Below are 13,435 nucleotides of genomic sequence, written 5' to 3' on the forward strand. Positions count from 1 at the left end.
CAGAAACACTGTCGTTTAACGATGACGCAATGAATTTGTGAATCGTTTTTATCTGGTTCATTGTTGACTCCACTCGAACGAACCGATTCGTCAACATGAATCGAACTTCCCAATTATAATACAGTACATCGATCGACAGAAAGCCAAAAGTTCTAATCAAATAATTTCTCTCGGACATTTACCTAGTCGAATAAACCATAATATGTTCTATTTAGTTTCATATTCAGTTTTATGGACTATTAGGAAAACTCATGCAAGCTCTTTCCCTTCCTTGTTTCAATTCTCAAAAAACTTGCTAAACCAGATCTCACGGGAAAGGTGCGTTTTTAAACCGACAGAGGACGGTCCACTAAAAGAGGAAGAGCAGCGAACGACAAGGTTATGATTACGTCTCCATTAAAAGTCTTATAACAGATTATGGCGGTTAACTTGAGTAAAAACGGACCTGCGCTTACAGAAGCATATACTGATGTGGTGAGCGGGAAAACTGACACAAACTGGTAAGAAAAGCTTCGCTATGAATCATCATATTATAACATACTATATATATATAAATTAGGTGCCTTTCCCTTTAAAAAAAATAGCCGTCATATGCAAATAACGTTTTAAGACTCGCACAGTATTATATTACAAATCATGTGCTCGAAGGGAATAAAAAAACAACTGACTGTTTAATTTTGGGTTATTTTTTTCCACATTTGATATGACTGATTTCTCAGAACTTACAGCATAATGTCTTATGTAATTTTGGATATGGACAACCCTGCATCTAATGAATGAAGCATTTCGTTGATTATAGGGTCTTGTTTACCTATGAGGGGAACAGCAATGACATCCGGGTAGCAGGGAAAGGAGGTGAGTGAGAGGGAGTTGGTTTAAATATGATCGTAAGGAATGCAGATGAACATGCCAAGAGACTGATGTCATTCATCTTGGGTCTAATACTTATTTGAAGAGTCAGGCAGTGGAAAATTACAACAGTTTTTTTTTTTGTTTGTTTTTTTTTTTAATCAGTGAATAATTTCTATATCCAATGTAAAAAAAAAAAAAATACATTAATATACAGAGTATGTGTGTGTGTGTGTGTATATATATATATATATATATATATATATATATATATATATATACACCGATCAACCACAGCATTAAAAACATCTGCCTAATATTGTGTAGGTCCCCCTTGTGCCGCCAGAACACCACCAATCAGAATAGCATTCTGAGATGCTATTCTTCTCACCACAGTTGTACAGAGTGGTTATCTGAGTTACCGTAGACTTTGTCAGTTCGAACCAGTCTGTCCATTCTCTGTTGACCTCTCTCATCAACAAGGCATTTCCGTCCACAGAACTGCCGCTCACTGGATGTTTTTCTGTTTTTGGAACCATTCTGAGTAAATTCTAGAGACTGTTGTGTGTGAAAATCCCAGGAGATCAGCAGTTACAGAAATACTCAAATCAGCCCATCTGGCACCAACAATCATCCATGCGATAATCTAACAGCCAATTGTGTGGCAGGCGTTCAGTGCATAAAGTCAGGAGCTTCAGTTAATGTTCACATCAACCATCAGAATGGGGAAAAAATGTGATCTAATGTAATCTAAATGTAATATAATACTGTGGTTGATCGGTGTGTCTATATATATATATAATTTTTTATTTTTTTAAATCAGTGAATAATTTCCCCATCCAATGTAAAAAAAATAAAAAATGTCTGTAATAGATGGTGGGCTTGAAGAAATGGTGGATGAACTGAACAGTGGTAAAATCATGTACGCCTTCTGTCGAGTACTCGACCCCAGCTCTGGAGTCCCCAAGTTTGTGCTCATCAACTGGGTATGAAAAAATCAAAAATGGTCCAGAAAAGCAGAGCAATGAAACATGTTTTGTTATGTGTCAGGCCTACTTTTCATAAATGTTTAAAGAAAATGTATCATTTCCATTATATATATACTATATTGCCAAAAGTATCCGCTCACCTGCCTTTAGACGCATATGAACTTAAGTGACATCCCATTCTTAATCCATAGGGTTTAATATGACGTCGGCCCACCCTTTGCAGCTATAACAGCTTCAACTATTCTGGGAAGGCTTTCCACAAGGTTTAGGAGTGTGTTTATGGGAATTTTTGACCATTCTTCCAGAAGCGCATTTGTGAGGTCAGACACTGATGTTGGACGAGAAGGCCTGGCTCACAGTCTTCGCTCAAATTCATCCCAAAGGTGCTCTATCGGGTTGAGGTCAGGACTCTGTGCAGGCCAGTCAAGTTCTTCCACACCAAACTCGCTCATCCATGTCTTTATGGACCTTGCTTTGTGCACTGGTGCGCAGTCATGTTGGAACAGGAAGGGGCCATCCCCAAACTGTTCCCACAAAGTTGGGAGCATGGAATTGTCCAAAATCTCTTGGTATGCTGAAGCATTCAGAGTTCCTTTCACTGGAACTAAGGGGCCAAGCCCAGCTCCTGAAAAACAACCCCACACCATAATCCCTCCTCCACCAAACTTCACAGTTGGCACAATGCAGTCAGACAAGTACCGTTCTCCTGGCAACCGCCAAACCCAGACTCGTCCATCAGATTGCCAGATGGAGAAGCGTGATTCGTCACTCCAGAGAACGCGTCTCCACTGCTCTAGAGTCCAGTGGCGGCGTGCTTTACACCACTGCATCCGACGCTTTGCATTGCACTTGGTGATGTATGGCTTGGATGCAGCTGCTCGGCCATGGAAACCCATTCCATGAAGCTCTCTACGCACTGTTCTTGAGCTAATCTGAAGGCCACATGAACTTTGGAGGTCTGTAGCGATTGACTCTGCAGAAAGTTGGCGACCTCTGCGCACTATGCGCCTCAGCATCCGCTGATCCCGCTCTGTCATTTTACGTGGCCTACCACTTCGTGGCTGAGTTGCTGTCATTCCCAATCGCTTCCACTTTGTTATAATACCACTGACAGTTGACTGTGGAATATTTAGTAGTGAGGAAATTTCACGACTGGACTTGTTGCACAGGTGGCATCCTATCACAGTACCATGCTGGAATTCACTGAGCTCCTGAGAGCGGCCCATTCTTTCACAAATGTTTGTAGAAGCAGTCTGCATGCCTAGGTGCTTCATTTTATACACCTGTGGCCATGGAAGTGATTGGAACACCTGAATTCAATTATTTGGATGGGTGAGCGAATACTTTTGGCAATATAGTATGTATATATATATATATATATTTATTTGTTTTTTGGTTCCTGGGTAGTAAGTGTTATTTCCTAATTGCTTATGCCTCAAAAGTATAGAAAATGGCTATTATTACCCACAAACTTTGCTTTTGTGACCAGGACAGTGATATTTTGAAATTTACCTATTTTCCAGAACATTCCAGATAGATTCAGTGCTGAGTAATCTTGGAGTAACTTCTAGAACTTTCTAGAACTTTCCAGTAATATAAATAGTAGTATAAATACAGGGGCCTTAAGCCCACCAGTTCAGTTTAGTTCCAGCTGCCTAAGTGGATACATATCTGCATTTTTCTGAGATGGCATCAAGAGGCTGCAAGCATCCGGCAGACATATTTTGCTATGTCTGTGGTCAATTTATCAAGACAAGAGTGAAAAAGTACTCAGTGGAAGCATCTGCTAAGATGTGTGAGGCCTACAAGGCATATTTCAGCATGCCTGTCAGGGATCAAGACAAACCCTGGGCACCTCATTTCACCTGCGAGCACTGCAAAAAAAACCTCTGGAAGGTAAGATGGACAATTGTTGCTCAGAATTTTATGTTATAAAATTTGTTAATTTTTAAAATTGTAAAAGTTTTTAATTTTAAAATGTTTTTTTTGGGACGCCTTTGGGACAGCAGGGACACCAAGGCGCACTACCACAGGCGGGACTGGCCACAGCGGACCAAGTTCTCGGTGGGGAGGAACAACATCAAGTGGGAGCCACTGGTGGACCCCCGGAAGGTGCTGATGCCACCACGGCACATCAAATTGGGCCTTATGAAACAATGTGTCAGAGCTCTAGATAAGGAGTTGGCAGCCTTCAGGTACCTTCAAGACTTCTTCCCTAAGCTGTCTGAGGCAAAGGTCAAAGCCGGTGTCTTTGTCGGACCATAGATAAAGAAGATCCTGGAGTGCAATGAATTCCCCAAGAAGCTCACTAGTAAGGAGAAAGTGGCTTGGAACAGCTTTGTCGCAGTGGTTCGGGGCTTCCTGGACAAACACAAGACCGAAAACTATGTGGAGCTTGTTGAAACTCTGGTGAAGAACTACGGCACAATGGGCTGTAGGATGTACCTCAAAGTCCATATCCTTGATGCTCATCTTGATAAATTCAAGGAGAACATTGGAGCGTACTCGGAGGAGCAAGGCGAGCGCTTCCATCAGGATATACTGGACTTTGAACGCCACTACCAAGGACAGTATAACGAGAACATGATGGTAGACTGCATTTTGGGGCTGATTCATGAAAGTGATTTACAGTATAATCGTAAATCTTGAAAAACTACTCACTTCTAAATCTTTTGTAGTCATTTTTGTATTACTTTAGTATAAATACATGTTCATTTGGATTCATATGTTGTTTTTTTTTACTTTATGTGAACATAAAGACACAAATTCGCCCGTTTTCTCATTGGAAATAGGTACATTTCAAAATATCACTGTCCTGGTCACAAAAGCAAAGTTTGTGGGGAATAATAGCCATTTTCTATACTTTTTAGGCATAAGCAATTAGGAAATAACACTTACTACCCAGGAACAAAAATTGTGTTACCTAGTGTTATATAAATTATCTTACTTTTCTGTGCATTCTTGTATGTTTCAGATTGGTGAAGGGGTTAAGGATGTAAGAAAGGGAGTTTGTGCCAATCATGTTCATTCAATGGCCAATTTTCTGAGGGTGAGAATAAAGTGTGAATATGTACAGTAGTAATAATACTAATGGTCTTTTAGAGGTTTTCAGAATTTAGTTTTGGACTGTGTGTTTGATTGAAGGGTGCTCATGTGACCATCAATGCTCGATCAGAAGATGACGCTGAACCTGCTGCCATCATGGAGAAGGTGGCCAAGGGCTCAGGTGTCAACTACAACATCCACAAAGAATCAAACCAGAACAGTAATTATGAACCTCCTGGACGTGTGGTAAGTCAGTATGTAACAATAACAAAGGCTGCCCTCATGTACCCATATATTTTTTTACAGATATAATTTAATATCAGATATTATTCCTTCTATTGTAAACAATTGGTTGACTTAGTGCATTAGTTTCAGGTCTGTTCTGATGGTGTCATGGACAACAGGGGGGAAAAGAGTGTTAAATGCAAATAAAATGCAATTTAACCGTATAATTGTGCATAGTTAAGAAAAGCAAAATAAATAGGCTATTAAAAGTATTTTGCATGTTGTAGGTCTTATGCAGTTCATGGTAATAATAATACATTTCAATGTTAGTTTTTAAGGAAATGTTTGTTACATTTGCATGATAAACGATTTTGGTAGTGTGTTGGCTTGCCACTTCCTGTCTTTTTGGTTCGTTTAGCATTTTAATGTAGCATGCACAAAAAAGTTACGGAATAATTTCAGTCTGGTTCCAAACTTTTGAATTGTGTGCATAACTCAATTTTTTATTCAGGGCTTTGAGTATAAGTACATTACTCCTGTGTCTTTTTACCCCACAGGGTTCTGTCTATAAGAGGGTAAGTGCCATTGATGAAATTCAAGGGACGAACAGAGACAACTTTTGGGCTCAGGCTGAGGTGAGGAATACCATGGTAAAACACTATGGGGCTCTATTTTCGTGACCAAGCTAAGCGCAGCGCTCAAGCGGTACGTCTCATCCAATTTTTGTGAGAGCGCTAATTCTAAGCACAATTTTCGTGCCAGCGCAAAGCGCACATGGGTGGGAGTGTTTGCGCTATCTGTGGGTGTATGCGCGCAAACTGGGGGTGTATTGTATGTAAATGAAGTGGCGCAAAGTGCAATTTGCTCATCTAAGCTCAGTGCAAAGTCTAAAATCAGTTCCTGCATTTGCTATATTAGAGATCTCACCTGCAGGTGGTAATAAAGTTCATGTCCAAACTCAAAAAATATAGTAGAACATCAAATAATGTCCCTGACAATCACTGTTGCAGCCATTTTATGAAACAAAAATGTATGAGATTTGTGTTAAACTTTCTAGAGATCATGGTTTATTTAATTTTGTATTATTATTATTTTGTTTAGGCTATATGTATAATTGTATTTATGATCGAATTTGTATTGGTATTTGTCCACCTGTTGTCTTAGCGATTTTTAAGTCACTGCAAAAGGGGCTGGTGGAAGACTTTTGAGAGGGTAAAATGTTTGAATTTAGTATGATTTTTTTGACCACTTAGTTAATTTGATTATATTTTAATTTAAAATCTAATTTGAATTTAGAAATATTTTTGATTAAATTTTTTTGTGTTTCAATAAATACATTTAATTATTCAAAATCAAAATTGACCGGTAGAAGTGAAGTGCGTGATAAAAATCCCTCCATCCACAGCCTAACATTTAGCCATGATTTGTGTTTCAGTTGATGAAAATGATTAATATAATACATTCTGCAATAACCTGAGAAAAAACTAAATTGCACTTTAAACAGCCCATTCGCGCTTTGCATTTCGGCAAACCCACTTGCGCCTAGACTTGCGCATTCTTGCACAAAAACACCAAAACATCATGGCCATGTCCGAATGACTTAAAGCATAGCACAGCACTTAGTGCTAGAACTCTTAAAATAGGGCCATGTATTTATCATCTGACGTGCTCTTTGTTTTCTTGATAACATTTTTCCCATTTTCTTTATCAGAAAGATGAGATGATCAGGCGTCAAGAAGAGCGCAGGAGGGCGAACGAGGAGAGACAGCGACTGGAGAAAGAAAAGAAGGAACAGGATGAGAGAGAGGCAAATGAACGAGAACGACGGCGGAGAGAGAGAGAGAAACATATCGACCAACAGAGGTGAGTGATTATGTGTCTGTCCCATTCACATCATCAGAAATGACCAGCTGAACATGCTAGTTGTGTGTTCAGTTATTAAAGCTGATGTTTCATTTTTTTTATTCTTTCTCATATCTTAGCTTGATATGCAGAGAAACGAGATATCAAGGTATCTCATACAAGATTTGATATGCTTATATACGTTTATCAAATATAAGTTAGCCATTTGTATGTTGTTCTCACCTAAAACTCTGTGGCACCATCAAAACAGTACTCTGTTTGTTTGAGCGACCCATCCAACCCCACACAGCAATATTTGCTCGACCAGTGGCATTGCATTTTCTGGAATTTGTTTGAAAATAGTGATTATTTTTGCAATTCCGTGGTGCAGAAATTTCACACTTCAGTTTTTATATGATCATGTAAATTGCTATCATAACAACGTTAATTTTGAATTTTTTATTTTGATAAATCACAACCAAGCCTAAATGCATTTTCTGCTCTGATTTTGGGGGGCGATAAATCAATGGAATTGGCTTCAAGCATGATAAAATCCATTAAACAGAGCTGAGAGTGCTAAATTCTTACTGATAAGTGCTCACGAGAGCCCCTTTGTGTTCGCTATCTGCGTACCTTTTACTCCAGGGTGATAATTGTACTGCTGATCACTTTGGATGGCTGCATCAGCTAATATAACTACTTACTTGTCTCATAGACTTTTTGAAAAGAAGCAAGAAGCCGTGAATAAAGAACAGGAACAACGAAAATGGGTGAAATTAAGGCTTTCATATTCTTTTCTTGGAATAAATCCGAACAATATAAAATCATATTAAAATGCATCATGCTAGTCTCTTATGATTGCCGCACTTGTGTTGATTAAGGAGGAAGAGGAGAGCATACGCCAGACCCCTGTAAGAACAGGAATATTGCGATCTGAGTCTGTGCAAAAGGCCAATGTGAGTTCACTTTTACTGAGTTTAAACAGGTGTTAAAGGGATAGTTCATCCAAAAAAAATTTATTCTGTTATTATTTACTCACCTTCAAGTCGTTCCAAACCTATATGACATTTTTACTTCCATGGAACACAGTGCTAGACAGAATGTTAGCCTCAGTCACCATTAACTTTCATGGTGTGGAAAAAAGATGCAAGTGAATCTCCTTTTGTGTTCCAACACAGAAAGAATGTCATGTGTTTGGAACAACATGAGGGTGAGTAATTAGTGACAGAATTTTCATTTTTGCGTAAACTGGTCTAAGAAACTAAGAAAGCCTACTCTGCATACTAACATAATTTGTTTTTTCAGGAGGCTGCGTCACTCATCTCTCAGCGTTCCATAAATCCCAGGGAGTTGTTCAAGCAGCGGGAGAGGACTTTGCTCAGCAGTGGAACATCTTTCTCTGCAACCCGACCAGGTATAGAGAACTTTTGTCCAGAATTCATCAGGCAGAACTACTGACAAAACCTTATGAATAAAGCATGTGCAGTCTCAAGCCTTATATCACAAATTCGGATTACTCATGTATGTTCCCTCAGGTCAGCTAAGAAGCCCATTTTTATCTCAGCAAGCAGTCAATTTGGAAAACCCTCCCAGTGAGCACAAGTCTCAGCCCTTATCTCCCATACGCCCTATGGCGTCCGCCTCAGTCTCACGTGTACTAGCCCCGATCTCTCCTGAGAGTGAAGCTCCTGTCTTCCCAGTGAAAAATCCAGGTGAATAAAGACAACAATCCCTCTTGCTTCTCTGGATATGGAATTTAAAGAGGTAGTTCTCCCAAAAATGAAAATTCTCTAATCATTTACTCATCCTTATGTTGTTCCAAACCCATATGACTTTCGTTCTTCTGTGGAACACCAAAAGAGAAGTTTAGCAGAATGTATGAGCTCATTTTTCCATACAATGATAGTGACAAAAAAAAAAAAGAAAAAAAAAAGCAGTCCATATGACTTGTGCGCTATATTCAAAATCTTCTGAAGCCATATGATTTGTTCTTTGGATGAGGAATAGACAGAAATCTAAGTCATTATTCACAGAAAATCTTTCTTGTCAGACATGGTCACCATTCGCTTTCATTGTATGGATTTGGGTGAATTGTTTCTTTAAGGATGACTTGAATGTTGAACTCTTGTTATGTTTCAGACCCCTTCTCTGTAGATCCATTTGTATCTGCGCAAGCACAGGAATCAGAAAACGAATGGGAAGGTATTTGTTCTCAATGTTATTGTTACTGATGCCACGGTGTCATGTTTTTGCCTGAAATCTGAATTAATGTTGGTGTAGATTCAGAAGAGGAGGGATCATCCCCAGCTACTGTGAGCCAAACTAAGCAAAGTGAAGATGAAAACCACATTTATGCAAATCTCCCCTCTCAAAGTCTATATCAGAATGCTCACCAGGTTGGTACCTTGTCACGTGACCCCCAAACCAAGCTTCCGTTGCTTATTAGTGGTATTTTTGAATAATTTACTGTCTAATACTATAATGCTTCATATTACTATAAAATATTTATATATATTTAAATATCTCAAATCAACATTTCAAACCTATTTATTTGCTAAGTAGCCATGCAATAATGTACAGTCAGCATGTCATTATCACAAAATAAACCCCTTTAGGCTGCTTTGCATTGGGGTCCTGTTTATTTTGCAGTAATTACCAGCCGACTCTACATTATCCCTTATATAATATACTTTTGTGTATCACATAATTGCCATATGGAATAGGCTGCATCAAATGATCATGGTAAGTATCAGGCTAACTCATGCTGGTTTATGTTTTTCCTGCCAATTTGAAGGCTTTTGAAACCCCTACTGCTGAAGAGGAGGAGACAGGCGATAACCAGAACATTTGCGCAAGAGCACTGTACGACTACCAAGCATGTGAGTGGTCTAATTTTGCAGTACTATTGTAAATACAATATGTGTACTGAGCTGTAATATCAATAACTATGTTACAGTAAGGCAATTTGATTCAAATTAGTAAAAAAAAACAAAAATGTCCAAACTGCAGAGTTTGAAAATGTATGTTGAAGTAGGGGGTAAAAAACAAACTTAAAGGGTTAATTCACCCAAAAATGAAAATTATCTCATCATTCTCTCACCCTCATGTCATCCTAGATGTGTATGACTTTCTTTCTTCTGCTGAACACAAACAAAGATTTTTAGAAGAATATTTCAGCTCTGTAGGTCCATACAATGCAAGTGAATGGTGGCCAGAACTTTAAAGGTCCAAAAAGCACAAAAAGGCAGCATGGAAGTAATCCACTCGACAGTGGGTAAATCCATGTCTTCACAAGCAATATGATAGGTGTGGGTGAGAAACAGATCAATATTTGAGTCCTTTTTTTACTATTAATTCTTCTCCCTGCCCAGTAGGTGGCGATATGCACAAAGAATGTGAATCACCAAAAAAAAAAAAGAAGAATGTGAAAGTAAAAGTGGAGATTTATAGTAAAAAAGACTTAAATATTGACCTGTTTCTCACCCACACTTATCATATCATGTTTTCTGGACCTTCAAAGTTCTGGCTACCATTCACTTGCATTATATTTGGGCCTACAGAGCTGAGAAATTTTTCTAAAAATCTTCGTTTGTGTTCAGAAGAAGAAAGTAGTACACATCTGATATGGCATGAGGGTGAGTAAATGATGAGAGAATTTTCATTTTTGGGTGAACTATCCCTTTAAAGCTGAAGTATGTCACTTTGTCTGTGTTAAAATACTTTCTTATATCCCAGCTTATTATGCAGAGACAACTATAAGACAGCCATTCAAAGGTCAATTTTCTTGAAAACTGTAAACTCTGAGTCTCCGTGGCACTATGAAAATTCCTCTGTTTGTTTTGAGCGACCCATTTAGACCTGCCCCAACAACATTACTCTACCAATGGCGTGACTTGGGGGCAGGACTGTCTCTTTGTTTGACCAACAGCAGGCGGGGGGCGCATTCAGAAAGCTGTTTTAAAAACAATGTTTATTTTTGCAATTCCATTCATTGGCGCTAGTGACGCAGATATTAAATACTTCAGATTTAATGAGGTTCTGTACACTTCTTCAATGAATAGATGTATGCTATTGAAAACATTTCAATATATGATTTTTATTTTCTTCTTTGTTTCCTCTACAGCGGATGACACAGAGATCACCTTTGACCCGGATGATATTATCACAGATATAGATATGATAGATGATGGCTGGTGGAGGGGTTACGGTCCTGATGGTCACTACGGAATGTTTCCTGCTAACTATGTTGAGCTTCTTTAATCCTGCACAAACCAATCAGACATAATACCAAGTGACAGGATGATATTACCGTGACCTTTCAGCTTGGAGTCACCAGGCATTTGGGAAATATTTTACTTTTACTCTTTTGTAATGTTCAATAAATTGTATTACCTTTTTGATGTTACTTTAATCTTGATTCAAATCAATAAATAAACAAAGCAAAGAAAATGACCTTTTGATTTTATATAAATATGAATATGATATGGAATATTCCCATATCCCACTCTCATCTCAAAATGACTGACCAGGTGGATTCATTGTTAGACTACAACAAATATTTTCCTCTTACTATTAACTTAATCTTCCTCTTACAAACATTTACCATGGTAACTAGTAACAAAATACCACAATACACATTAATACACATTCTAAAAAGTAGAGGTAGTAGAGATACAGTATATCGGTTTTACAGAGTAATCGTGCCGATAATTGCTTTTTGGAACTATCGGTTATCTGCAAAAGTCTATGCCAATAATTGCCCAATATATATATATATTGTAATTTTAATTGTGATTTTTTTTTTATTCCTCACTGTTCCTCTGATAATTACGCTTTTTTTTTTTTTTAACTGAAGCGAGGGAATCCAAAGAAAAATGCGACTATATGGAAACCTCCCTAGTCAGCACATCATGTCTCCAACTTTATATATTGTGAATAATAATAATATAGGCTATAAAAAGCTTAATTTGGTAAATATTAAAAATAGAGCATTGTAATGAAGCCAAGTCTCCCTCACTTCAAAATAAGAGTCCCCGGTGTGCTTCAGGCTTGTTTAATGTTAAAAGTCCCACGTTGTGCACCCAAGCTTCTTCTTTTTTCTTCTTATTATTGGGATTTTGGTTGAAAAATAAACTACATCTGAGATTTAATTCAGTTTGTATTCAGGCCTCTATGTCTATTCCGACTAAGACAATGTTGTAGCGTTCTATGAATCTATTATAAAAACTATCGGCCGTATAATCGGTTATCAGCCTTTTCCACCAACTTAGTTATCTGCAAATTCCAATAAAGGTCAACCTCTACTAAAAAGTATTGTGGAAGAACCATGGTACAGTGATGGTATCAGATAGAAATACCATGGTTGATGTTTATCATTGCACTAAATGCTTACCATTTTCATGTAACAGTATTTACATGCAGAGTTGGGGAGTAACAAAATACATGTAACAGGATTATGTATTTAAAATACAAAATATAAGTAACTGTATTCCACTACAGTTACAATTTAAATCATTGTAATTAGAATACAGTTACATTCAAAAAGTATTTTGATTACTGAAGAGATTACTTTGCATTTTATTGTCATTTGTTTCATTTAATATTTAGTCCTTTCAGATGGAAAACATTTATACATATAAATTATGCGATCCAAAGTGCATTTGAACAGCGGTGAAACACTTTCTTATGATGTGTTACATTCATACGAGCAGACAGAGAAGTAAGTTTGAAGCAGAAGAAATAGAAATAAACCTTGTGTAAATTGTCAGCTTTACGCTAAGATAAAATGCTATTTCTAGCCATTTTACATGCACGTTACCAGGCACGATCATATTTTTTATCAAGAAAATTCACATTGGATCTTTGATATTAGGGCAAAAATCGTATTCTTGATAATAATTTTTGTATTATTTTCCTGTAAAAATATCTAAAAATCCTTAAAACAAGATCAATTTGATTAATCTTGTTTTAGACACAACACTGCATAAGATATTTAGGTTTTTCAGAGAATGTGTATTTTGTCTTACTGTACTGGCAGAGTTTTTATAGTAAAAACAAGTGAAAGAAATCTACCAGTGCTGAAGAAGTAATCCAAAGTATTTCGAATACGTTACTGACCTTGAATAATCTAACGAAATACGTTACAAATTACATTTTATAGCATGTATTCTGTAATCTGTAGTGGAATACATTTCAAAAGTAACCCTCACAACCCTGTTTACATGGTACTCCAAGGTACTGCATTGGTATTACGATGAAACATGTCCAAAAACTATGGCATTACCACTGTATTATGTCCAAAAACATACCGTGGTACTCTTTGTTAGTGTTTTACCACAATAAAATTGATGGCATTCATTGTGATATAAAAAAAAAAAAAAAAAAGCCATTGTTTGGGTCTGCGACCTACACCACAATGTATGGAATGCGTAGTATTGTGACGTCAAACTCACGCGCCGAGATGCCTACATATGCGCCTCGTCGAC

At 37.6% G+C, this 13,435-nt stretch overlaps 1 protein-coding gene across 1 annotated transcript; it reads left to right on the top strand.

Moving 5' to 3' along the window:
* The first annotated feature begins 287 nt into the window (after positions 1-287).
* On the top strand, positions 288-11,389 carry dbnla (drebrin-like a). The gene is made up of 15 exons (XM_051686392.1): positions 288-500; positions 800-855; positions 1,723-1,835; positions 4,813-4,887; positions 4,983-5,129; positions 5,666-5,743; positions 6,820-6,971; positions 7,666-7,720; positions 7,832-7,906; positions 8,256-8,364; positions 8,486-8,662; positions 9,090-9,152; positions 9,231-9,346; positions 9,745-9,829; positions 11,074-11,389. Exons 1-15 carry the CDS (start codon positions 418-420, stop codon positions 11,208-11,210), a joined length of 1,521 nt encoding a protein of 506 aa, XP_051542352.1. The 5' UTR covers positions 288-417; the 3' UTR covers positions 11,211-11,389.
* The last annotated feature ends 2,046 nt before the right edge of the window (positions 11,390-13,435 follow it).

Source organism: Myxocyprinus asiaticus, chromosome 43, assembly GCF_019703515.2.
Source record: "Myxocyprinus asiaticus isolate MX2 ecotype Aquarium Trade chromosome 43, UBuf_Myxa_2, whole genome shotgun sequence".
NCBI lineage: Eukaryota > Metazoa > Chordata > Actinopteri > Cypriniformes > Catostomidae > Myxocyprinus > Myxocyprinus asiaticus.